Below are 25,862 nucleotides of genomic sequence, written 5' to 3'. Positions count from 1 at the left end.
CGAAGTCTCTCAGTGTAGTATGAAGAGAAGCAAGCTTATATTTAAAATGTTACACATTGACACATAGAAAGAGAGAAGCTGTGTGTTTTAATATATTGGTTACTTGTCAGTAAAATACAAAGAGACAAAATAAACACAAAGGTCACGGAGATCTGGGAATCAGTTGAGAGCCAGATAGTATAAATCAGATGAGAGATAGCTCTCCTCTGGATAAGATGCAAATCCACACATCACATGTAGCTTTCCTAGATAATATTGAGTGAAATAAGTTATGTAGAGTTGTAAGTGCAAAAACAGAATTTGCTTAGTGGGTGCAAACCCAAGTTTTTCAGGAGGATGTTCAAAGCATTTTCTACTCTTATTATTTAATTAAAAAAATTTTTATCTAATTTTTCTATTCATATTTCAGCTCACTCTATACCCCCCCCCCTCTCTCTCTCACAGACACACACACACATATATTTCAGTCTATGAAAACAACTCAATTTTATTAATTTTAAATGTTGAATTAAAAAATAAATACTTTGAATCACAAGTTCAATTTCTGCAGATTACTCCCCACCCCACTTAATTTGGTACCTTAAAAGTACAAAAATCTCCCAAAACATGTGCAATTTCTTACCAAAATTTGGCAGCTAACAAATAAAAGACTTCTACATATATAATTTCTCATGAAAATTTGTCATCTAACAAATAGCAGACTTCTATTTTACATGTATGATTTCTTAACAAATTTTCACCCCTAACAAATAATAGACTCCATTTGCATGTGTAATTTCTTTCCAAAATTTAGTACTTAACAAGCAGTAACCTTCTTCTGCAGATGAAATACTCTAACAAATGTTTCACTTGAAAATACTACAATTTTCAAAATTAAGAAATTCAAAAACTTACCTATTCTACTTAAACTTGATTGTCTATATCTTTCCTCTTGGATGTCATCACAAGTCGTATCAAAATCCTTTCGTAACTAACAAAGAAAGTGGCCAAAAAAAAAAAAAAAAAAAAGAGAGAGAGAGAGAGAAAGAAAGCAACATATAATGACAGCTTCATCAAAATCATAAGACTGAATAAAATATATAAACATATTTAGAATAATTAAATACTTTATCAATGGAAGAGCGTTGTTCATGACCAATATCCTTATAAGTATCTAACATATGGTCAAGGGATTTTAGATTTCGTGTTGTGTCCTGTAAAGATAAAAAGAAATATTATTTTAGAATATGTGAGAAAATTAAAAAATTAATGCAAAAACATACAGGCGCAGGAGTAGCTGTGTGGTAAGTAGCTTGCTTACCAACCACATGGTTCCAGGCTCAGTCCCACTGCGTGGCACCGTGGCCAAGTGTTTTCTACTATAGCCTCGGGCTGACCAAAGCCTTGTGAGTGGATTTGGTAGATGGAAAATAAAAGAAGCCCGCCGTATATATATATATACAAAAATACAAAATGGGACAAGAACGCAAAACATCCAGACAGTTAGGTGATACAAGAAAGGGACAACAGAACATCCAAATAGACGATACAAAGAAAACAAGGACGGGTCATTCGAAGTTTTCTTTCCTCAGTCGAGATCCAGATTATCTTTGCAATTTCAGCTGGTTATACTCGAGACTGCTCCAATCTGGCCAACCCCAAGGAAAAACTAATATGTATGCATATGTATATGTTTGTGTGTCTGTGTTTGTCCCCCCAACATCTCTTGACAACCGATACTGGTGTGTTTATGTCCCTGTAACTTAGGGGTTTGACAAAACAAACAGATAGAATAAGTACTAGGCTTATAAAGAATAAGTTCTGGGGTCGATTTGCTCGACTAAAGGTGGTGCTCCAGCATGGCCACAGTCAAATGATAGAAACGAATAAAAGAATAAATATAGATCTTGTACATTGGTAGAGAAGGTATGTGGCCTAATGGTTAGACAGTGAGTATTCAATAAACCCTTGCTTGTACATTTCATTTTAGCATGATGTCTATGACTAAGTTCTCATCATTTACATTTGATGGATGTTTGTCCTCATCTTGTTTGTTGTTAACACAACGTTTCAACTGATACACCCTCCAGTCTTCATCAGGTGTCTTGGGGAAATTTCGAACCAATGTTGTTGTTGTTGTTGTTGCTGCTGTTGCTGTTATTATTACTATTATTATTATTATTATTATTATTATTATTATTATTATTATTATTCAGGTCACTGCCTGGAATCGAACTCGGAATCTTAGAGTTAGTAGCCTGTGCTCTTAACCACTACACCATAATAATAATAATAATAATAATAATAATAATGATGATGATGATGATGATGTGATGATGATGATGATGATGATGATGATGATAACATCAAAAAATACCTTAGGAATGAGAACCCAGGTTTGAAATTTCCTCAAGACACCTGAAGGCTGGAGGGTACATCAGCCGAAATGTGTTAACAACAAACAAGATGAGGACAAATATCCATCAAATGTAAATAATGTACATAATTCCTCATCTCTTAAATATAGAACAGAAGTTCCCATGTTCTTGACAAGACAAGATTAAGGGGTTTCCTCACCCCATGATACTTCAGTTTATTTGTGTACTGGGCACATTCTATCACAGTACCAGCACAAGGGAAGTTGTCAGATATACACATCAATATAGAAACAAATTAAATTTACCTTTAAATTGTCAGCAAGTTCAGAGAGTCTACCATTAAATTCTCCATTATTGCCGGAGACACCATGTCCATATGTTCTTGGTTCATAGAAATCATCGCTCTCACTTGAAGAGAGAAATCTACTATTTAATTCGGTAGCCATGCTTGGTCAGATCAACTCTTTCACTTCTGTTTCATAATATCTTCATCATTATTGAATTCTTAAAACTTAATTAGCACAGCTGCTGAAACGAGAAACTAATATTCATTATCTTGTCAACTAGAAATATTTCTTCTAAACATTAAATCAGAACATTTACATGTTAACCCATTTGCATTTAAACAGGCCATATCCAGTACAAAAATCCCCCCCGTTTTCAGAGTATATGGGGGGTTGAGAAAGTACATGCCCTTGATTGATCTCAGCGAAAATTTAGCATTTTTCTAGTAATCAAATATAGCAACATTTTAACCCTCAGGCATTTTCAATTTCCACAAGTTTTTATTTTCACTCCACCCTAATGCACAACCTGTCATACAGTATCTAACTGTATAAGGTGAGCTGGCAGAATTGTTAGCAAATCAGGCGAAATGCTAAGTGGTATTTCTTCTGTTTTTACATTCTGAGTTCAAATTCCACCGAGGTCAACTACTCCTGAGTATGAGCATGTAAAAGTTGCATTCCTTTGCCAAGCCATGTTGAGCCAGTGTGACAGAGCAGGCTCATCAAACTATTTTTATCTCAAGCTCAAATTCACGACCTCCACATCAGATCATGATTGGTGGAGAGAACACGTTAAGGCGTTCATCCTGCAGCGGACTGAACATGGGCAATCCAATCCAATCCAATCCAATCCAAAAAGGTACAGTATACCATTAAGGTCATATTCCAGTTGTTGTTGGCACTCCATCGCTTACGACGTTGAGGGTTCCAGTTGATCCGATCAACGGAACAGCCTGCTCATGAAATTAACGTGCAAGTGGCTGAGCACTTCACAGACACGGGTACCCTTAACATAGTTCTCGGGGATATTCAGCGTGACACAGTGTGACAAGGCTGACCCTTTAAATTACAGGCACAACAGAAACAGGAAGTAAGAGTGAGAGAAAGTTGTGGTGAAAGAGTACAGCAGGGTTCGCCACCATCTCCTGCTGGAGCCTCGTGGAGCTTTTAGGTGTTTTTCGCTCAATAAACACTCATAACAATCATGCTAAAACATACTATAGAGTAAAATTACTGGAATATGGTGGAGGCACAATGGCCCAGTGGTTAGGGCAGCGGACTCGCAGTCATAGGATCGCGGTTTCGATTCCCCTGAAGAGTGTACTTCAGAACATATTGTGTCACATCTATCCCAGTTTGATCCTGCCAGACTGAATTCCTTCGTCTCTTGGACCCTCATCTCTCCTACCTTCTTCTCAGGCCCTTGGTACCTCTTCTGAACCACCTTAACACCTCTCCAGCCAGATCACGATCAGAACTTCATATTTCTCGGACTCTACCATCATGGATCTTACTGTATACTGTTCCAAGGAAAAGGTGAAGGCTGATACAGCTTGGCACCAGTGACATTGCAACTTGTTTCTATAGCTGAGTGAACTGGAGCAGCGTGAAATAAAGTATCTTGCTCAAGAACACAACACACAGCCTGGTCAAGGAATTGAGCTCACTACCTCATGATTGTAAGCCTGATGCTCTATCCACTGAGCCATGTAACTTCACATGTGTGTATGTATGTAATATATATGTATGTACATATATATGTGTGTGTGTGTGTATGTACATATATATATATATATATATATATATATATATATATATGTTATATGTGTATATATATATATATTTGTATGTGCCCTTTTCAAGCCTAGCCAGGCTCATGGGCCATGTTTCCATGGCATATGTGTTCCCCCACCCCCCACCCCAGCTGGATGGGACGCCAGTCCATCGCAGCGTTACTCAAGAAACAGGAAGAAAGAGTGAGAGTAAGTTGGGGCAAAAGAATACATCTGGAGTCGCCACCATCCCCTGCCGGAGCCTCGTGGAGCTTTAGGTGTTTTCGCTCAATAAACACACAACAGCCGGTCTGGGAATTGAAACTGCGATCCTCAGACTGCAAGTCCGCTGCCCTAATCACTGGGCCGTTGCACCTCCATCATATATATAGAGTTAGTTTAATTTGTTAGTCCACATTATTCCATATGGAGCATAGGGCTGTGACCATTTTATGCCAGGACATGATTTTGGGCAACCTCCTTATGTATATATATATCATCATCATCATCATCATCATCGTTTAACGTCTGCTTTCCATGCTAGCATGGGTTGGACGATTTGACTGATGACTGGTGAAACCGGATGGCAACACCAGGCTCCAGTCTGATTTGGCAGAGTTTCTACAGCTGGATGCCCTTCCTAACGCCAACCACTCAGAGAGTGTAGTGAAGGCTTATATGTATGTGTGTATATATATATATATATATAATTATATATATATATATATATATATATATATATATATATATATATATAATTTAATTTTTCCAAAATTTAATTGTTTTCCATACTTACATTTGAAAAAGTCTCAATGACTGAAACCAGTACTAAAATGTTTTTTACAAAATTATTTTAGCATTTTCTACCTTGACTTTTCTTTCCAATATATATATATATATATATATATATATATATATATATATATATATATATATAATTCTTGAACAAGAATAATACTGACAGTGACTTCGAAGTTTCGGCCAGCTAAGCTATCATCGCACTATAACTCATTTAAGTGGTTTAACTGGCAGGAACTTGGAAGTCACTATCAATACTACTCTTGTTGAAGAATAAAGTGTACTCTACCAGATGTATTGAACAATCATTCACTATAATGTAAAACTATTTTTATTATAACACACACACGCACATATACATACATTACTTATTAATAGCAAGACATTTGGGCTGTAGATTCGTGTGCACTCCACACTAGGCAACGGGGCTTACGTGGAGCTAAATAGCAAATAACTACAGGTAGTTTATCTCAAAAGAAACAAAAGTTTATAACAGTGTAATAAAATTTGTTGTGAGCAATAAGAACGACTGAATTGTATTAATATATATATATATATATATATATATATATATATATATATATATATATAACCTATGTATGCATTAATTATTGGTAAAGTTGCCTAGAAGTTCCAGTGGTCCCGTATAAACAAGACCATGAATAACAAAATGATATAAATACACCAGGTGTATTTCATTTGACGTCGAAATGATGCTATGGGACTGTTTTAATAAAGAAAATTGATGTTGATGTGTGTGTGTATATATCGGAATTCTTTTTGCAAACAGGAATATATTTATATACACGTATGTATGTGTGTTGTGAGTGGAACCTTGTTGCCATAGACACAACTGGCGTGAATTTTATCGACAAAGATAATAACATGTTGACAACAAAAGTAAAAAAAAAAACAATCACAGCAATAAACACGGGTGGATAGATAAATAAATATCGGAGAATATACCTCTATCCTCCAGTTGTGCTTCTCCTGTTTGTTTAAAAGTCGATGGAAGTCAGTCACAACATCCAGTGTGCTGCTATCTCTTTTTCTCCATCTAAACAACAAACAATTAACATTGACAAACAGTAAATGAGAAAAGCTGACTGACTTCCGAAAGAGAAGTTGGTCAGACAAACAGAACTGGACATGTCCCAGCAAGTCCTGCAGCTCGTTCAGACTAGTTTATCACAAATACGTATCGTATTTTTCATTGAACTAAAAATCTCAGTTGATTGCTTTGTGTTGTCTGACAGTGGCACAGCTTTCAATTTCGCAGCACATTTTCCATTCAAAACTGCTTTACACATGTCTATTGCACAGGGCAATACAAGTTCTGCAGCAATATTATGGGCCTTCTTAGCACGAGTCACTCTCAGTGCCACTAAATTAGATGCCCGTAGTAGTTTATAATTTGATGTTATTGACATTTTAAAAGTTGTTGTCTCAATTAAATATGCATCCTTTTTTCTTTCAAAAACTCTTTTGGTTTTGTGGCAAATTGAGGATGTAGTGTTGTTAAATGTCGCAGCAATTTAGCTGGTTTCAAGGCTTCATTCGACAACGGCTTATGACAAAGTTAAACACTGTGGTCTGTTAGCATTAGACACACTTTCAATGACTCCAAATCGAATATACTCCACGTCGTATTTTCTTAATTTATTTTTCTGAACAATCTCTTCTGTCTCTGTATCAGATTCTGAGTTGATTTCATCATGAGCTTTCCGTTTCAAAAATTTATCCATGGGTAACGCTTACACCCTGAAAATTTGAACGTGTAACTCTTGCACGTGTAAAATAATTTTCATATAAGTAACGTTGACATATAATGGGCGATAATGTAGGTTTTATGCCATTGCGAAATGCTTAGCGGTATTCCGTGTGCCGTTACGTTCTGAGTTCAAACTCCGCCGAGGTCGACTTTACCTTTCATCCTTTCGGGGTCGATTAAATAAGTGCCAGTTACGCACTGAGGTCGATGTAATCGACTTAACTTTGTTTGTCCCCTCTATGTTTAGCCCCCTATGGGCAATAAAGAAATAAATGTAGGTTTTATTCCATTTAGGAACATTAATAAATAAAAATCAGATATTCAGACACTGAAAATTTATAATTTGAACTTCACTGGATGTGTAAATTAATAAAGTGTATTTAACAATTACGTGACAGTACCTGTGTGCTTCTTTGGATCTGACTAAACAGTCTTAACTCAGCAAATACTTAACGCAATAAAAACATAAATTTCCACTTTTCTTATGTCACGAACCATAACTAATGTGAATGGAATTCCTGACACGCGATCAATGCTCAAGTGACAACTTAATTGTTTTAATCGATGGGACTTTTAGGATATATTACAAAATTATTTACTTGTTATTTCATGCGCTTACATTTACAAAATATAAGAAAAAAGATTTCAATTAAAAAACATATATAAAATCAAATTGCCCATAAAAAGTATTTGCTGTCCACGGACCCCTTGTCTTGTCCTTGCGGACCACAGTTTGAAAACCCCTGTTCAAAAGGACCACCACATTTAGTTGACAAATATTTTTATGAATAAACGGATAGGGATAAATAGATAGACAGACAAATAAATAACGGGATGAAAAATTTCAAAATTTAAAATTGGGGGAGGGGTGAAATTTGAGCCCCTTATTAAACTTTATAACATTAATTATTAAATATTAATGTTTACGATTATTTAAGGCAAACACAAGTAAATCGCAAATTCTTTTCACGTTAATGTTTTTGTTTGTATATAATTTCGATTTGCAATATGTTCGTCAATTCGCCACGATCTCTTTAAAGTAAACAAAATCGAAAACTTTTAATTGCCCTGGGGGTGGAGGGGCGAAATTTATTATTTTTTTTTTTTTGCATATTCGTAATCTCCGACATCTAAAACGGAGGAATCCGAAAAAATTTTTTTCAAAATAATGCATTTTTCAAGGAAAGGTAAGAAACTGCATTAGCACTTACATAAGCGCGCAAGCTTGATTCCCAACCATGCTGTGTTGGGTTCAGTCCCATTGCACGGCACTTTGGGCAGGCAAGTATCTTCAACTACAGCCCCGAGTCAACCGATGCCCTGTGAGTGGATTTGGTAGTCGCATAAATGTATGTTTGTCTCTGTGTCTTTGTCCACCACCACCGCTTGACAACCAGCAGTGGTTTGTTTACATCCTCGTAACTTAGCAGTTCGACTCAGGAAGTCTGATACAATAAATACCAGACTTTAAAATAAGTTCTGGGCTCGATCTGCTCGACTAACCCTTCAAGTCATCAGACTGAAGCCATGCTAAGACACCGTTTTGAAGGGTTTAATCAAACAGATCGATCCTTGTTCTTATCTTTTTTTTTAAACCTGCTACTTATTTTATCGGTGTCTTTTTGTCGAACCACTAAGGTACGGGGACGTAAAGAAACCAGCATCGGTTGTCAGGCGGTGGTGGTTTAACAAATACAGACATACATATACAGGGTGGCCCAGAAGTAGGTTTACAGCTATTCAACTATCTCTTTCGCATTCATATACTAATACTTTAGATCTTAATTATAAAAAAATATGAAATTATTCTATGCTAATTTAGTTTTTGTCAAGCTCCCTTTTCAGTTTGTAAGACAGAAATTTTAAAGTGCCGACGTGATAACTGTAAACCTATTTTTTGGGTCACTCTGTATATTAGAAGTTTGACTGGCCGATCAGAGTGACTATAGCAGTGAACCTTCTACAAATATGTTTGAGCAACATGAGATGTTGTTACTGCATTTTTGACTTTTGAGACAAAATATATTTTTTACAAATGTTCACTACCTTACGAAAACTATACCAGCTAAACAAATGGTATTCCCAACATAATTTGATCATTATTTCAGAAAATTATCGTTCTCTTTGAGCATATAAGAAACAAATTTGGCTGGGGCAAAATGAGTAATTGGAAAATGAATGGCACATATGAAATTAACGAAACTCGATTAAAAAAAAAAATCCACATAAAATATTCTCTACAGCTTCACGATTTTCTGGGGTGTCTCTCTTCGTGATAATATTTACTGAAATTAGTTATTACTCGTTTTACCCAAATTTAGACCTCATTTTTTGAAACTTGAAAATTATCAAATTAAACATTAGTGCGAGAAAAAATTGGCTTGGAATCCAACAGAGAAAAGAATATTGATTCTTAAACACCAAAATTATCATCTAGGTATTTTATTATCAACCTCAAATACAATCGGGTCACCTGGCTGTTTCGGACTCTCAACTTGAACAATTTCTACTCCTAAAGATAATGCAACAGTACAAAATGATATTGCAATACTTACAATGTAATAATTTCAAACAGGATGGGAGAAAATAACGAGAAACTAGAAGTTTTACCTCGGTTACTAATTTTGCCCCCGCCCCCATGTAGTTTTATATATATATATATATATATATATATATTTAAAGCGGGGGAGAGGGGCTTCTTTCAATTTCCGTCTACCAAATCCACTCTCAAGACTTTGGTCGGCCCGAGGCTAGAGAATTCTTTCTGTTTATGATCCCAAACTGGTTGTGGTAACATTGACACGACAGTACCCAGGCCAACGCGTCAAATAACAACCACCCCAATTTTTCCTTTTTTAATCTTTTCAAAAAAATTTTGGCGAACGTTAGAGTCAGGAGGGCACCAACAAGTTGGAATTTCTTCATTTTGACTGGGATTTTCAGTTTTTCGCTTTTCACAGTACCCTTGGAAATGCTCTGGACTATCGTTTTAGCAAAAAATTTGCGAAAATGTCCCCGTTCCGTTTTGACGGGAATTTTTCAAATTTTTTTTTTTTTACAGTGCCCTTGGAAATGCTCTGGAATTTTCGGATTTTCTTTCCACGGTGCCCTTGGAACTTTCTAGGGTATCCTATCAACTCTAACTAGTTTCTAATTTTAAAAAGCTAATTAAAAAAAAAAATTTTTTTTTTCAATAAAAAGACAATTTGCAGATTCAGAAACAGAAATCAGTAACTTTTTTTTCTTTTCTTTTTGTTTAACCCACAACAGAAAAAATAAGAGGTGGCTTTTAAAAAAACATTCTCGTTTAAACAATTGTTTCTAAAAGAGTGCTGGTTCTAACTATCAAAGAACGTGTAGTGACTGCAATACAAATAAAATAGACAATTTTATTTCGTGATGCAGCAAAAATTTTAGAATCAAAAACATTATTTTATTAGCGACAGTTTGATCGACCGTACTTCATCTCCACTTATCGCTTCTAACCTTTACGACAGCAAAAGGCTTTTGCAAGGAGGAGGCTGGGCTGAATAGTACTATAGCAGCACATCTTTTAGAATAATAACAATCCAAAGTTTGTAAATTGTCCTGGTTCTGGTCAGATTGTCAAACGACAGAAAATTATTAGTACTGTCTTTTCTATCCAAATCGATATTTGTCTTAGATAAAAGGAATAGAGATGGACTGTTTCAAAACATTCTTCTTCCGATCAGCCTTGAAATGCATTGGAATTGATCCAATGCGTTCACCTGAGTGACCGAAGTTAATGTCCACAACTATAGACATGGCTTTGGAACGGTGGTGTTTCTTGGGTAACGTTAGGTGTGGTTTATCGCTGGAGTATTTCCCGTTTGAGGCACACCTTACCGAGCTTCCTGACGATGGTATCAACTCTTTGCTATCTCGTGATTCTTTGTCAGTTTTGGGATTGTTGTTATTGTAGGTTTTATGTTTGCTGTTTCTCCAACTGAAAATCGTATCGTTGCATTCAACATTAGAAAGGTTTTTGACGTTTCTCAACCGTGCTTCAGAAGGACCCCACGCATTGTGCTTTTCTTTACTAACATAATGATCTTCGGTGGAGGACAACTTGGTATTGCTTCCCCCCGTAACCGATGAAACCTTGCAGTTGCTAACATCGGCCGTAGTATTACTTTTGCACAATAAAGTATTATCGTTGTTTGTATCAAATATTTGGGTCCCTTGCGTAGTGCATTCACCTTTGGTAGTTGAACAGTCATAACATTGTTTCTTTTGGTTAAGATCGGCAGTAGCTACGTCTGTCCTTTGAATTCCGTGTTGTCTGGGAGGTTTCTTCTTTCGGCGAACTACACAAACATTTCGAAACCGATCTTCATCGGCTTTCACATTTTCTGAAAGATTTATTCCGGCTTCGTTACCCTGAATTTTGTGACATTCCCTGGCTAGATTACCATTCCGTGTATATGTATTCCAATTTGAAGAATTTGGAGAATGCGTGGTTCTGTTGGAAAATCTTCCAGTCAGCGTCTGGATATTGCTATCTCGGTTTTGAAGGCAGTTAAAATATTTTACTAATTCTTTAACACTGATTTGGGAATGGAAATACTTCGGGCTCAATATCATCCTGTCCCTTTGTGAAGCAGCACAACAACAGCAACTGTCATCACAACACTGCATACTGACTAAATTAAGGTCACTAGACGGCTGTCTTCGAATCTGAGAGGGTTGATTTCTTGGAGTGTTCAATGGAGTTCTATAACAAGATCCACCGCTATCACTACAGTCTGAAAAAAAATCCTCATCGGCACAGGAAATTTGGCAACCTCGACTTTCGTTTGATTTCATCCTTCTAACTATTTAAACAAAATCAATGAATATCAAAATGTCTTCGAGCTGTCTTTCTGGTTGATCATATTTATATACAATGTAAAGAAAAAAATAGGAGGAATCTTCAATGAAACTGATTTCTTTTAAAGGAAATATTGCAGTTCTTAGCGATTTGTAACAATAATTTAATGACGAAATTGCTGTAAAACGACACTAAAATAGAGAGATCTAGAGAATATGCATGTGGGTATCAGTCGTCGGACAGGGTTAATAACGTTTCCATGAGGGTTTTCAATATATTTTCACAAACTTTCCAAATTCTCGCTTCTTACTGGACAGACAATATTTTGTGATACATAAAACCTTGAAAGCTTCAAATGAGAATTTTAAAAAGATTTAAATTTTCCGTTAAAAAAAAAATTCATTTACGTCACACAACACAGCTGTGTGTATGTATGTGTATGTATAAGTCGAAGAGTATATGTATGTATGTATGTGTGTGTGTGTGGATGTGCTAAGTGTTTCTATTAGCTTGAAGAGGAGAAGGAAGAGCAAAAGTGACGTGTGAGAAAAAGAGAGAAAGATCTATAGTGAGTAAATAGATATTTATGAATGAGTGTATATGTTTATGAATGTGTGGACTTCTAAACAAGCACACACACACACATATATAGCTGTGTGTGTGTGCGTACGTGTATGTGTGTAAAGTATATTTCTATTGTTATGTTCGAAAACAGCTAGTACTAAATGAAAGATATCAGATACCTCATAAAAAAATGAAGTTCTATATTCGATATTGCTGATTTATTAACGACTTTAAGTTTGTTTATTTTGCTTTGTTGCCTGTCTATTGTATGCACAAAAATTAGGGCCAGTGGTTGGTAGAATCGTTGGAGCGTCGGGCAAAATGCTTTGCGGTATTTTTTCCGAATGTCTACTTTTTGAGTTCAAATTCCACCGAGGTCAGCTCTACTTTTCATCTCTCTGGGGTCGATAAGGTGAATGCTGGGGTCAATGCTGTCGATTAATCTCCTTCTCCAAATTTAGTGGCGATTGTTTCTCGCTGGAGCCGTCGTATTAAAGTAGCAATGGTGGTGAGGCAGTTGGCTCTTTCAGCCTATTAGCCAAATCTAAAATTTTTTTCTTCCCTGTTGCTATGTCGCTGACGTAAAAATAGGACGCGACTTTTAGAAAGACTTTTCCTTGTCTTATATATTAGTAGTCGAGAGGATGAACTATGCGATAGAAGTCGCGAAAGGTCGAGATGAACTTTATTGATTAATCAACAGATAGACAAGAAAGCACTTATGTTTCCAACGTAGATACAATGCAACACTAGAAGAGGAATATGCCAATGTGACGAATCGAAAGATTAGTAGAACGGATCTAGACTAGATTTCTCGTTACTCTCCAAATTCAATTTAATTCACTAAAGCAATGATAAATGAAGCCTATTGCCGTGTATCTTTGTCAGTAAATTCACCTTCCAGATTTTTCAACAACTAATCAGTAGCTTTATTCCAAAGTTTTCTGAGTAATCAGTAATAAAGTCACAGGAAAAAAAAAGTCACAATTAAGTTATGGTGGCCCGTAATAAAGTCACAAGTTATGGTGGCCCTGTAATAAAGTCACAATTAATTTATGGGATCCGAATAAAACCCCTGTGACTTTTTACCGTGACTTTTATTCCTGTGATTTTTTTAAAACCTGGATTTGTGTGATGCGGGATAAAAGGTCGCTCTTCCACTGGTAGCAATGGGGAATAGAAAATGTTTGTGTGTTACGGGTTGTTTTAGGATTTTCAACGGCGTCTTAGAAATTGTGAACGTAAGAAGGATAAGATGGTAGCTGACAAAACGGAGAGATTGCTTTTCTTCACCAGTATGATTAATCTCTGGGGAGATCGGGAATCGATCTAGCAGTAATAGTCATCTATTACCGCTAATAGGCTAATTTAGATTAGTTAAACTTTGGAAGATTCGAAAATCAGTACGTGGGTGACATACTTGAAACGGCAGGTTTTGTAGTTATCTTTAAATATTGGACTGTAACTTTGTATTGCGGCATTTAGCAAAACATGTGGAGAAAGATGCTTTAAGGATGTTATAGTTGTATATATGTCTCAGTGTTTGAAACTGGGTTTTTCATGTTTGGGTAAGGACTGTGGATATTAAATTTAACTGTTTTGAGCTAATATAGATATAGATGGTTTTCCATTCTTAGTATTTTTGTTACATTGTGGAGAAGTCCTGTGCGCGAAGCCTGTACACAAGCTAAGTTATGTAGGGCACTGTTTTGTGTATACTGTACAAAGAATAGGGGACGGGTCCGTTTCATCACTTATGGACCTAATTTATTGCTAGCTCACCATTGCTACTTCTGTTAACCAAATATGGTATGGGATTCTAAGGAATAGCTATCACGGAAGTCCCATATCTATCTCCTCGTTCCATTTTTTTTTTTTTTTTGCATTCTCCATGTTTTTTCCTCACCTTTGCTTTTTAAAATATACATAACGTATAGAGAGCCTGAAAGATTGCTTGGCTATTTTATAAATATGTCTGTTCAAGTATCATAACAGTATGAAACTATTAGTAGCTCTTTCGGTTGTGTATTAAATTGATTATGTATATATATATATATATATATATACATACATACTTACTTACAAACAAGCATAAATACAAAGTGTAATTTTTTTTTTTTTTTTTTTTGCTATCTTATTTGGAATCTGAGACATGAATTTCAATATAAACTCTGAAAACGTGTTGTGGATATTTTGTTGTAAAGAGAAATCCTTCAAAGTTGTTTCCCTTACTCTACTAGATTCATGGATTTCTCAGGCTAGCCATAGGAACTACCCAACACATGAAGGGAAGGAACCTGTGTGTGCTCGAAGTAGTAGAAATAGCGGCAACGAAAGTCCCTCCGCTCACACCCTCTAAATAAAAACAAAGAGGATAGACACGTCTGGTCCATGATATATAAAAAAGACGGACTGATCCTTTGCTTGAACATCTATGATCATAGCTCGGCTCGATTAGAGCCGACCTGGGGCTAAACAATAAGGACTAGGAACCGCTAGTCAGCAAGCTAACGATGGAGCTTGTACTTATTCTCTCGTCCTGCTAGAAATAGTAGCTACGTTTCCTAATGACTATAAAGAAAAAAAAAAAACATGGAGCAAAATCGAAGACAGCCTGAAATTTTTAATCTAGCCATTCGTTGGTTATCTACTTAAAGCTGTGTGTGACTCTAGTATGTCTACAATTTCCATCTCCAGTCTGGAACACCATCTTGTTCAGAATATCAATCCACTTTAAGCTGTCCAGAGGCGTGTAATTTAGACGAACGGCCTCTGTCAACCGCTTACCGTATCTTGTACGCTTTGCCTTCCTGGCAAAACTTCGACATCAAGCAGGTGGCTTGGAAGAGGCCCACGAACTTTAATCGCCACGAACTTTAATCGCCACGAACTTTAATCGCCACGAACTTTAATCTCCATGAACTTTAATCTCCACGAACTTTAAAGCAACCATTTTGAATTTTGCGTTCCTACACAAGTGTGCCCCCAACTTTGAAAACTAGGTATTTTTTAAATAAATAAAAAAATTATTCTCAGCTGGCGTAGATTACGATTATATCGTTGGGCGTGCACACATACTAACACACATCTACAAAATGAAACATGCACTTTTGAAAAGAAATGTGATGTATGTAAGTATGTGTGTGCATGCCCACCATTTTTTTTTTTTTTTTTCCCCACATTAAATTCCGACATAATCGGAATCTACACCACCTGACGAGTATTTGTAAACAATTACATCCCATTTTTCTGAAAGTTACGAGGTTACAAAGTCGGGAGGGAGCACACTTGTGTAGGTATAGCTCGAATTCAACGTCTTCCACTACATGCGGTCACGTTTATAAAATAGAAAGAAAAAATAAAGTGCAGCGTCCATGACTAAGGAAATATTTTACGTTCAGAATTCTTGAATCATAGAATAAACTCCCCGCGTCAATAGTTAACTGTCAGGACATTGTATCTTTGAACATTTCCATACTTCCCGCAATCCACCAACATTACTCCTGATCTATCTACACAGATTTTTGGCTCTTTTGATATTCATTTTCTTCTCTTGCTGTGTTTTATCCTGTGTGCTCTGCATGTACCTTTGGCTTCCTTTCCTTGTCTTCACGCTGCTTTCTGTATTCTCTTTTATCCTTTCCTGAAAAATTGTACACCAAAGCAGTGTATGTAATAAATTTATCATTATTATTATTGTTTTTAAGTTCGAGATGTTACGCTTCCAACAACCTTTTTAACGAAAATCTACAGACTCTGAATTTCCACAGGTTTCACAAACTTCGAAAAGCCATCATGATTTTGCAGTAACTTGGATTAGTAAATTCAGAAAGGGAGAGATTTATAAGAAGACAATTTGTTTAAACAGACTGTTGAATGATGGTATCAAAATGGCGTTGATCGCTATTGGTGTTTCTACGTTGATTGTGACGTCATACTTGCTGCTGCTTAAATCTTATAATCAGAATTTCGTTGTTATGGGAAATTAAAACGAATTTATGTCACTTAGAAAAAATGTCAGCTTTGAACTCGTGAAATAGTAAGGTATTGGAATTTAAATATTCATCTGAAATTGTAAGTCTATCTAAAATTTCAATCGTATTACAGGAAAGTGCCATATTCGTTCTGTGTATTTGTGTGCAAGTTTGAGTTATTTTTTTTTTTTATCCATCATGAACTCTTAGTTGAAAACAATTACATGGTTGTTCCCATTTTACACGCACGCAAGCATGCATGTACACACGTACATATGTATTCAGAGAACATCATTTTGCAAGATCATGCTCAGGGTAATTTCAACACGATTATAGTTTTCAAGTCCTGTCTGTTCTTAAGCGGTCACGTTTTTTCCTATTAGTAACAATAAACGTTCGAATCGTATTCAACCTCACTCCTAAATTTAATCCCAAACCCATTTCTATCCCTAAAGCCTAAATTCAATCTTTGATTAAGCATAAATCCTAAACCATAGCCGTAAACCCAAACCTAACCCTAGCCATAAATCTAACCTTAACCCTAAGCCATGGATCTTTTTTAAAACGGGGGCCACATTTTTCATTAATGTTTTACGTAGTGTTTTTGGTACCGAAAGACTTTCAAACTTCGTATACTTATCTATTTTGTGTTATAGAACAGAAAAATATTTTTGTATTCGAATTTATTTCATGTAAAAAATTGTCTTATTTCGATAATTTCAACCAATCACTGACGTCCACTCAGCCGATATACATTAAGTGCCGACTACATAAACAAACGATTCTTCGTTTTATTTGCTTTTTTCATTTTAAATTTGCTTTAACCCTAACCCTAAGCCTAACCCTAACTCTAACCCTAGGGTTAGGGTTAGAGTTAGGGTTAGGGTTAATTGTTTCAGAATCGTTTGTTTATGTAGTCGGCACTTAATGTATATCGGCTGAATGGACGTCAGTGATTGGTTGAAATTACAGAAATACGACAACTTTAACATGGAATAATTTATGGATTTCTTTTTTTTTTAAGAAGACTAAGAGAAAAAGATGTTTTATATGACACATTCTACCAGTGTTCCAAGTTTCAAAGTGTTTCGTTAATGAAAAATGTGGCCCCCGTTTTAAAAAAGATCCTAAGCCATTGCTCCGGATGCATTCACTAGGGTACGCTGTTCAGAAATCAGTTCATATTTACTTCATGGGTTACATGCAGCACTGTGCCATCCTGGTGTAATACGCCTTCATCATTTCGTCCGCACCAGAAATCTTCCATATTCGTTGGAGAACGTGAAACAAATTTGTAATAATTGTTCAATATGCCAAGAAGTGAAGCCACAAACCAAACTTAGTCAACATAATTCAGACCATGCAAGCATTCGAGAGAATTTCAAAGTCCTGATTCCTTCCGAAAAGCATCCTTATCCTCTAACAATCGTTGACGAATACTCTCAGTTTCCGTTTGGTTATCCAGTATCTGACACATCAGCTCAGACTGCTATAAGATGTTTTACAGACCTGTTTTCAGTTTTCGTTATGTCCGGTTATGTACATTCCGATCGTGGAATTGCCTTTATGTCTACAGAATTGAGAGAATGGCTCTTTAATAAGGGCATTGCAGCAAGTAGGACAACACCATACAAGCTCAACAGTACTATTTGGAAATTGGTACTACTCTCTTTGAAAACCCGTACCCTTCCAGTATCTTCATGGGAAATAGTTCTTCTAGGCGCACTGCATTCAGTCAGATCTTTACTTTGTACGTCTACCAACGCTACTCCTCGTGAACGTCTCTTTAACTATGAAAGATGTTCAGCTACAGGAACATCTATACCATCATGGCTTCTCAACCCAAGACTTGTGCTTGTGCAAAGGAACAATCGTACTAGCAAGTATGATCCTATCGCTGACCAAGTCGATTTAATCGAAGTCAACCCCCAATAGGCTCACGTTCGTTACCCAGACGGTCGCGAAACCACAGTATCCACGAAGACAAGGAAATTGCAACGACCGTTAGCTTGTACACGCCCAAGTTCAGCTTGCCTGGGCGCCAGCAACCCTAGGGCCGGTCCTGTCCGCAGTCATGCTACATTGGACGAGGTCCTATTTCTGTTGAGAGGACTGGATGCCCACAGATGGGGAAAAGGAGATGGACATCAGATGGGCGCAGGCCGAGCTGGCTCCACGTGGCGTAGGCCGACTCGCGTTCTCCAGTTACAGATGTTCAGTTGTGTTGTGAAGAACCCTGTCAATGAGGACACGGCAAGAGGTCATCGACGAGAGAAAAGCTAGCTGGGTCAGTGAGACTAGCCAGTGTTTCCAAACTATTAACCAATTCTCTTATGGGAAGCAAATAAAAATAGCAACTGTCGCACTCAGTTCGTATGCATTGTTGTCGAATTCAAACTATGTACCTCACAACCTTTGGAAGAACGCGTGCGATTTAACTACGATGGCTTATAACAACAGCTAGACCAATAGAAATTTATCATTTGATGGTACGCGAAATATAAAGGAGGCTGATATTCTATAATTTATTGCTTTATTTCTCGTATCCATATTTTCTACATTTTCATGCAAATGTATCTTGAGTAGGTTCAGCTTAGTTGAAGTACATTCAGCATTTTTGCAAAGCGATGAATATACACGTCAGCTTTAAGTGTTTTTCTATTCTTAAAGTGATAAGTGCACATTTTTGTGATAACTATTTGCTAACTTGATCCATAATATATACTAAAACAATTAGTAACTAGTTCAGTTCTTCTGTAATCCTCTCTGTCGCAGTGACGTGAAGTATTGTTGATTAAACAGTGACCCGGTGATGTGGCAAAGTGTTGTGTATTGTCTTTTGTGTTTCAGCGATATGTTGTCAAAATCATATATTTCGGATGGCATTATTTTAATTCTTAAAATTTATTCAATTAAATAACTACAATCCTATTATTTTTTTTTTTTTTGTTAAAAAAAAATCTATAGTTTCGAATTGGTTTTAGGGATACAATTTCCGCCTAGCAAGAAGGGGTGCGATAATTAAGAAGGAATACTGTTTTGTGACACCGCCAACTCGTGTAACGGAAGTGATTGCGATGTAGTAACTTCTTCGGAAGCATATGATCGCTGGTAGCGATGGTGCTTAAAACTGGTTTTTATTTCATTATTTCATTGAAAATTCTCCATAGTTAATTAAAATGACTTTACGTAAGTATTGCGTTCCATATAGTTTATAGTTATAATGTTTTTATCTCGGAGTATTTTTTAATCTGCCAGTTTCTAAGTCTCTTTTGCTAAAATAATCAGACCACATGGTCGATTCATATTTCAGCGGAACTCGTACAGTTTTGTTTATTTTAATATCTTGGTAGCTATCATTGTAGCGAGGGATAAAAATTTCATCAAGCAGTTCGGAGTTTCGATTCCTGGTCGAAACCATTTCTTCTGTTAATATATTTGAAAAAAGTTGAACGACATTATCACATGTCTATCGCTCAAATTAAGACTAGATATAAAGATAAAGGAAAAACAAATTTGTGCTATTTTCGATCATGTCTTAGTTTCAGTCATTTGACTGTGGCCATGCTGGAGCACCGCCTTTAGTCGGGCAAATCGACCTCAGGACTTATTCTATCGGTCTCTTTTGCCGAACCGTTAAGTTACGGGGACGTAAACACCAGCATCGGTTGTCAAGCGATGGGGGGGGGGGGGGGGGACAAACATATACACATACACACACATATATATATATATATATATATATACATATACGACGGGCTTCTTTCAGTTTCCGTCTACTAAATCCACTCAAGGCTTTGGTCGGCTCGAGGCTATAGTAGAAGACACTTGCTAATGATACTTAGTTAATATTCAAAATTCGATTCCGCCGAGATCAATTCTACTTTTTATCCTCCCAGGTTCAGTAGTAATAGGATAGATTTACTATATGTAAATCCATCAAAATAAGTAGCCTTGTATTAATTTATGTTAGAAAGAAAAAAAAACAAGCGTCCCGCACAGAAGTTTCGGTGGTATTATAAAACTCTAGAAAGTTCATTTACAGTGGTTAACAACGGAGCGCTGTGGTGTTAACACACAAAACTTATATGACTGTTAACTCATCACTTAATGGTACCACCGATTCTGATTTCCCCGTTTGTAATTACAGTAATCGGCACTATCATGCTATTAGCTGTCAGAAGTGAAAGTGCTGCCTGCTAGTGAAGTATCTGTCTGTCTGCCTGCATGCCTGTCGATTCTTTGGCTACTGACAGCTAATACCATGACTGGCCGGAGCGAGCTATATGTCTGTCTCTCTCTTTCTCTCTCTATCTATCTATCTATCTATCTATTACTCGAAAGTTCGCGCGTCCGCGCTAGCTAGTCGTGAGTGGTCGATCCTATTATTTTAAAACTTCAAACTTCATTTGTTTTCTATTTTGATAAATTCTCTCTGTTGAAAATTATATTTTTATATTTTAAATAATTTGCAATTTCAGGAAATATGTTTTTATATTAAATTTGTGTTTTCTACTCACGACTAACTAGCGCAGTGAGCACTTTCACTTCTGACAGCCAATAGCATGATAGTGCCCAGTAATCATATATCATTTAGTGGGGGTGGAGGTCAAAATAGGTAAGCTGGGTAAAATGAGTAATTTCTGATTTTCCGTGATTTTCTCCTTATCTATTCGAAACCATTACATTGCAAGTATTGCATCATCTTTAGTAGTGAAAACTGGTCGGCGTAGATGTATCTAATTCGATAATTTTCAAATTTTAAAAACAATGTCTTAAAGTGGGGCAAAATAAGTAATGACCAATTTCAATAATTTCTGAAATTTGTGTAGTGTGTAAATGTATCAGGAAGAAAGTCACCCCTGCAAATCGTGGAGAAGCTATAGTGTTGAAATTTTAGATTTAGTCGAGTTTAATTTCATATCCTGTGCCATTTTTCCATAGAATTCTTTCATTTGACCTAGACATTTAAGATTTTCGTTGCATTTCTGATGTCTAGGGTTGGATATTGGTGTGTATGAATCCTTTTTTTAAATGTAATTTTACTCATTTTACCCCACCTAAATTTGTTTTCTATATACTCAAAGAGAATGGAGTTATTTTTCTGAAATAGTATTCTGAATGTGTTATAATGTTTTTAATACATTTAGAGAAGAACATATTCTTAGCTGATATAGTTTTTGTAAAATAGTGAACATTAGTAAAAGAAAATTTTTCTCCTCAATGTCAGAAATGCAAAGATATTTACTCATTGTACCCTATTCTACTGTAGTTATTAAAAACGTGCACATATGACCAATATACAACTTTTAAGCACCCTAATCTAATAACGTTTTGGTTTAAAGGTCATAGCTAGTCCATTGTTGATTGTGAATACCATCTGCTAAAGAAATCACAAACTTATTGAACTTTTTTCAGAAGACTATGAAATAAAAGTATATAAAGAAAATATAGTGTAAAAATACTTTAAAAGAAAATGAGAAACATCTTCGTTTAGCAGTTTAAAAATCTAATGCAAAGACCTAAAAATTGAGTACCTAAAACAACTTAATACCATACTCTGAACACCTTTCTTCCCTGGGCATAGATGCATTGAAGCTCTAACATTTGGCAACTGACTTAGTAATCACCCACAAAATATTTAAAACCATCACACCAACAACCACCTTGAACGCCTTTTTGAGCTCCATGTGTCTAACACACATGGGCATGCCTACAAAGTCAGAAAACAGCACAGCTCCCATGACTTTTGAAAACATTTTTTCACACTCAGAGTTGCTGAAGCATGGAACAAACTACCTGCATCAGTTGTTAGCTGCTGAGACATTGCATCCTTTAGAATCTTCATGCTTCCTGAAATTTGCCAACACTAGATCTGATATAAATATTTGAAATGAAATAAAGTTGATCAGATGCAAAGCCCTTCCTTTTTGAGATTAAAGCGACATTTGCATACAAAATATATATGAAAGATTACATTATATGAAATACAAATTATTGTAAATGACTGAAAAATTTATACCTACAAAATTAGTTAAAGAAACATTGTATCTGTAGAATAGGGGTTAAATAAAAAAAAAATCCTAAACCTAAATTTACTAACATCTTAGAAATACAATTTCCTCTTCCAGATCCTTCTCCTTAGAAACCTTTAAATCTTAATTTATTTTGAGTGAAGAAAACAGTCAAAATTAGTATCTGTGAAATTGGAAATTTTAACCATTATATTAGTTGTAGTGCATTTTTACCAACTCTGGTACCCCCATAATTGCTACTGAGTCCAACTACATGACTGACTTCACAACCCTGACCAACAAAATATAATTTTAGTTTTTTTTTAATGTATTACTCTTTCTAAATTTGCATTAGTTTTTCTCTAAGCACATCTAGGTTTTGAAACATTCCAGTTTATTTTTCTGAATTTTATCAGTGCTTAACATGTATTAAATAATTTTTTGTACAAAATTTGATAATCACTTGAAACAAAACACACCATACACTTAATTCAGACATAATTTTAACCTCCTTTTTATATCATAGATTCAGTTAGATACATATGTGATAGCTGAATATATATTATGCACATTTACAAGCATTGTGAATATGATTTTCTCTTATAGACTCTATCTAGGTTGTTACAATGTGGCATCCAGTGATAGACAACCATCATGCCTTCATCCTGAAACCCTTTAGTCAGCCATATCTGGCCAAAATATCCTGTTTTATGTTCAGAGCAAGATTGGGTTTCTCACACCTACTCTACAATGTCATTTAAAAAATATATAATCACATCATCAAAATCTCAGAGGTATGGGATAATGTCTGATTAATTCAAAACAAGAGAGAAAAGCTGAACATTAGAAGCATCAGTTGTGGCGTGCAAGAGAGACGATTGCGCTGGTATGGACATGTGGTGAGAATGGATGAGGATAGCTGCGTGAAAAAGTGCCACACCCTAACAGTTGAGGGAACCCGTGGAAGAGGTAGGCCCAGGAAGACCTGGGCTGAGGTGGTGAGGCAAGACCTCCGTACATTGGGCCTCACCGAGGCGATGACTACTGACCGAGACCTTTGGAAATGTGCTGTGCGTGAGAAGACCCGGCAAGCCAAGTAAGATCGTTGCCAGTGCCCCTGGACTGGTTCTTGTGCGGGTGGCACATGAGATGCACCATTTTGAGCGTGGCCGTTGCCAGTACCGCCTGACTGGCTCTCGTAGGATTTTCGAGCGAGATCGTTGCCAGTGCCCCTGGACTGGCTTGTGCGGGTGGCACATAAAAGACACCATTTCGAGCGTGGCCGTTTTTGTGCGGGTGACACGTAAAAGCACCCACTACACTCTGAGTGGTTGGCGTTAGGAAGGGCATCCAGCTGTAGAAACTCTGCCAAATCAGACTGGAGCCTGGTGTTGCCATCCGGTTTCACCAGTCCTCAGTCAAATCGTCCAACCCATGCTAGCATGGAAAGCGGACGTTAAACGATGATGATGATGATGAATGTCAATAAGAATTATAATATAATTTAATCTGATTGCCAAAAGGTTAATGGATCATTATCTTTGCTCACTGCATAGCACACCCAAGATTTTCTGAAGAGAAATCTTGATGCAAACGCAGGAGGAGGAAGTCAGAGTCGTTGAACGTCTGCCTTCCAGGCTGGCAATGATTTTTCAACATCATATTGCTTTATAGGCATCAACAAGGTTCTCAGTTTGATCTTTGTATGCAAGGGAACATAATCTATGGAAGGTTTTCATATAACCATTAAAAAGAAATTTTGTAAAGTTTTTAATTTGCTTGTATTGTGGATTTTTAAATTAAATTCAATATCTTTTATTCTGTGAATTTTGCTATACCCACATTTGAAGTAGTGTACCTTGTTGAAGACTACAGCAAGACCTGCCTTTGGGTTACTAATCTCTTTTTACAGGCACACTTATTTAGATCTAACCAGATGAGTTAGAACATTAAATGAACCCCTTCATATCACAGAAATTAAGTGTGTAAAATGTTAAATATATATCAGCTCACCATATGCTAATAAAATACGAAACCTTTACTCTACCCTGTAACTGTTATCAGATATTAAATTGAGTGAGCTAAAGAAGAGCTCCAAGTAATCCAAAACAAAACTTTCAAATAAAGCAACTTAGATTAGGGTCTGTTGTATAGTAATCTGAAAATATATATGATTAATTTGATAAAAAATTTTATTCTCTCTCTCTCTCTCTTCATAGATATCAATGACAGAATCATTTAATATTTACTTCTTAATTTCACAACCAGTTTATATGTTGTTACTTTTGTGTAAAATTTTCTGTTCTTTTCCAGGATCATTGCCCAATAATATGCCAAATTTCTTGGATCATTATGCTGGTCCCTACCCTATTCATCAGCTGGTTGCTGCTCAAAGAACTCTCATTTATGGCTTCAACAACAAGACTTCTAAAATATTTGATCGTATCTATAACATAATGCTTAGAGAAAATTGTCGCAGCAATGCACCACTAAACAATGAAGTACATTCTCCTGATCCTCGTGGATTTCAAAACACTTTGTGTAGCTCCTCACAGTTAGAGAAAAAGAGAAAGGCACAGGTAGATGATGCTTCTTTATCAATCAACATTGATCATCAAGATCCACCTGCCAAAAGCATAAAATTAAAAAAGTCTAAGGCTTTAGAAAATAACAGTCTAGAAACAGAAAGTTCCAAACTAATTGTCTGCTACAAATGTGATTATTGTGACTTTGTCTCTGCAGACAGCACAAAATCAATACAACATTTGAAAGATGAGGTGCATAAAAGTTGCAGCAAGTGTAAAGGAATGTTCTATAAAAAGAAACTCAAAGCAGATTCTGTTATAACTGAGGTGGCTATTCAAAATGATGGTAAAGAATTCTACTCTAAACTAGCTACATGTGCAAAATGTTTTAATGTGTTCTCAGATATATATTCATGTTCCAGACATTTTATAAAATTTCACAATGGAAAGAGTCAGCCTTGTTACGCGATATCTGATGTTGTTGACTTCAAAAAACTCCTGATTCCTGGAGACAGTGTTTGCCAAAAATGTGGCCTACACTGTAAAAAACAAAAGAGTCTTAACACACATTACGGGCAGTTTCAACATTATCCGTTTGACAAGCCAACCTCTTCAGATATACGTTTGCTGTTTACATGTCCCATTTGTCAAAAATACTTTTATGCATTTCTACTTGCCAAAGCACACATCCTGGATCACGGTTTGACGAAACCCTCTATGGCATTAACCCTCAACCTAGCTTACTATAAACTTTGCGACCCAAAAGTAAATCTACTTCCGTTAACAGATGCAAAGAAAACAGAGAAAAAAACTAAAACAAAGAAGAAAAAAGTAAAAGTAAAAGTAAAAACAAAGAAAAAGAAAAAATCACAACCAAAGGCAGATTAAAATTTTAATACTGAAAGTAGATTTGAGACTGCAGCACATGGAAACATTTCAGTGAGACAATAAAAACTGACTATTTAATTG

The 25,862-nt window shown here is 36.1% G+C and overlaps 3 protein-coding genes and 1 pseudogene across 15 annotated transcripts in view; 2 read left to right on the top strand and 2 right to left on the bottom strand.

Annotated features, from left to right (window-relative positions):
* Positions 1-6,532, bottom strand: part of LOC106876710 (uncharacterized) — a 41,584-nt gene extending 35,052 nt beyond the window's left edge. For 6 of the 10 annotated variants that reach the window (XR_016243712.1, XR_016243714.1, XM_014925381.3 and 3 more), the window contains exons 1-4: positions 6,181-6,532; positions 2,663-2,882; positions 1,107-1,193; positions 895-970 (exon numbers count right to left, since the gene is read on the bottom strand). Coding sequence is in view for 7 of the 10 variants with exons in the window: in XM_014925381.3 (XP_014780867.2) it covers positions 895-970; positions 1,107-1,193; positions 2,663-2,803 (304 nt within the window). In the remaining 3 variants the exon portion in view is untranslated. Of the gene's footprint in view, positions 1-894; positions 971-1,106; positions 1,194-2,662; positions 2,886-6,180 lie in introns of all 10 variants that reach the window. The other 4 variants (XR_016243713.1, XM_089360332.1, XM_014925377.3 and 1 more) reach the window with 2 other exon arrangements.
* A 132-nt stretch (positions 6,533-6,664) lies between these two features.
* On the bottom strand, positions 6,665-9,625 carry LOC149133395 (protein ZBED11-like; annotated as a pseudogene).
* Positions 9,626-16,270: 6,645 nt separating this feature from the next.
* On the top strand, positions 16,271-18,289 carry LOC106876699 (uncharacterized). Its single transcript, XM_014925359.1, has 2 exons — positions 16,271-16,311; positions 17,611-18,289. The coding sequence occupies exons 1-2, from the start codon at positions 16,271-16,273 to the stop codon at positions 18,287-18,289; spliced, it is 720 nt and encodes a 239-aa protein (XP_014780845.1).
* On the top strand, positions 16,286-25,859 carry LOC106876709 (uncharacterized). 4 transcript variants are annotated; one of them, XM_014925374.3, is made up of 2 exons: positions 16,286-16,424; positions 24,682-25,859. In XM_014925374.3, the coding sequence occupies exon 2, from the start codon at positions 24,699-24,701 to the stop codon at positions 25,779-25,781; it is 1,083 nt and encodes a 360-aa protein (XP_014780860.1). In that variant the 5' UTR covers positions 16,286-16,424; positions 24,682-24,698; the 3' UTR covers positions 25,782-25,859. The 4 variants fall into 4 exon arrangements, with proteins under 4 accessions (XP_014780860.1, XP_014780859.1, XP_089216461.1 ...); XM_014925373.3 differs by having other exon boundaries at positions 16,316-16,454; XM_089360335.1 differs by lacking the exon at positions 16,286-16,424 and adding an exon at positions 18,436-18,843.
* The last annotated feature ends 3 nt before the right edge of the window (positions 25,860-25,862 follow it).

Source organism: Octopus bimaculoides, chromosome 11 (assembly GCF_046866305.1).
Source record: "Octopus bimaculoides isolate indiv1 chromosome 11, ASM4686630v1, whole genome shotgun sequence".
In the NCBI taxonomy this organism is placed as follows: Eukaryota; Metazoa; Mollusca; class Cephalopoda; order Octopoda; family Octopodidae; genus Octopus; species Octopus bimaculoides.
Note: the sequence above shows the minus strand (reverse complement) of the source record. Positions and strands in the feature narration are given on the sequence as shown.

Excerpts from the sequence above, each read along its gene's own strand:
- LOC106876699 (XM_014925359.1), top strand. The coding sequence starts at position 16,271 with ATGGCGTTGATCGCTATTGGTGTTTCTACGTTGATTGTGAC. Across the intron at positions 16,312-17,610 it reads GTTTCTACGTTGATTGTGAC|AAATCTTCCATATTCGTTGG; the intron begins GTCATACTTGCT and ends CGTCCGCACCAG.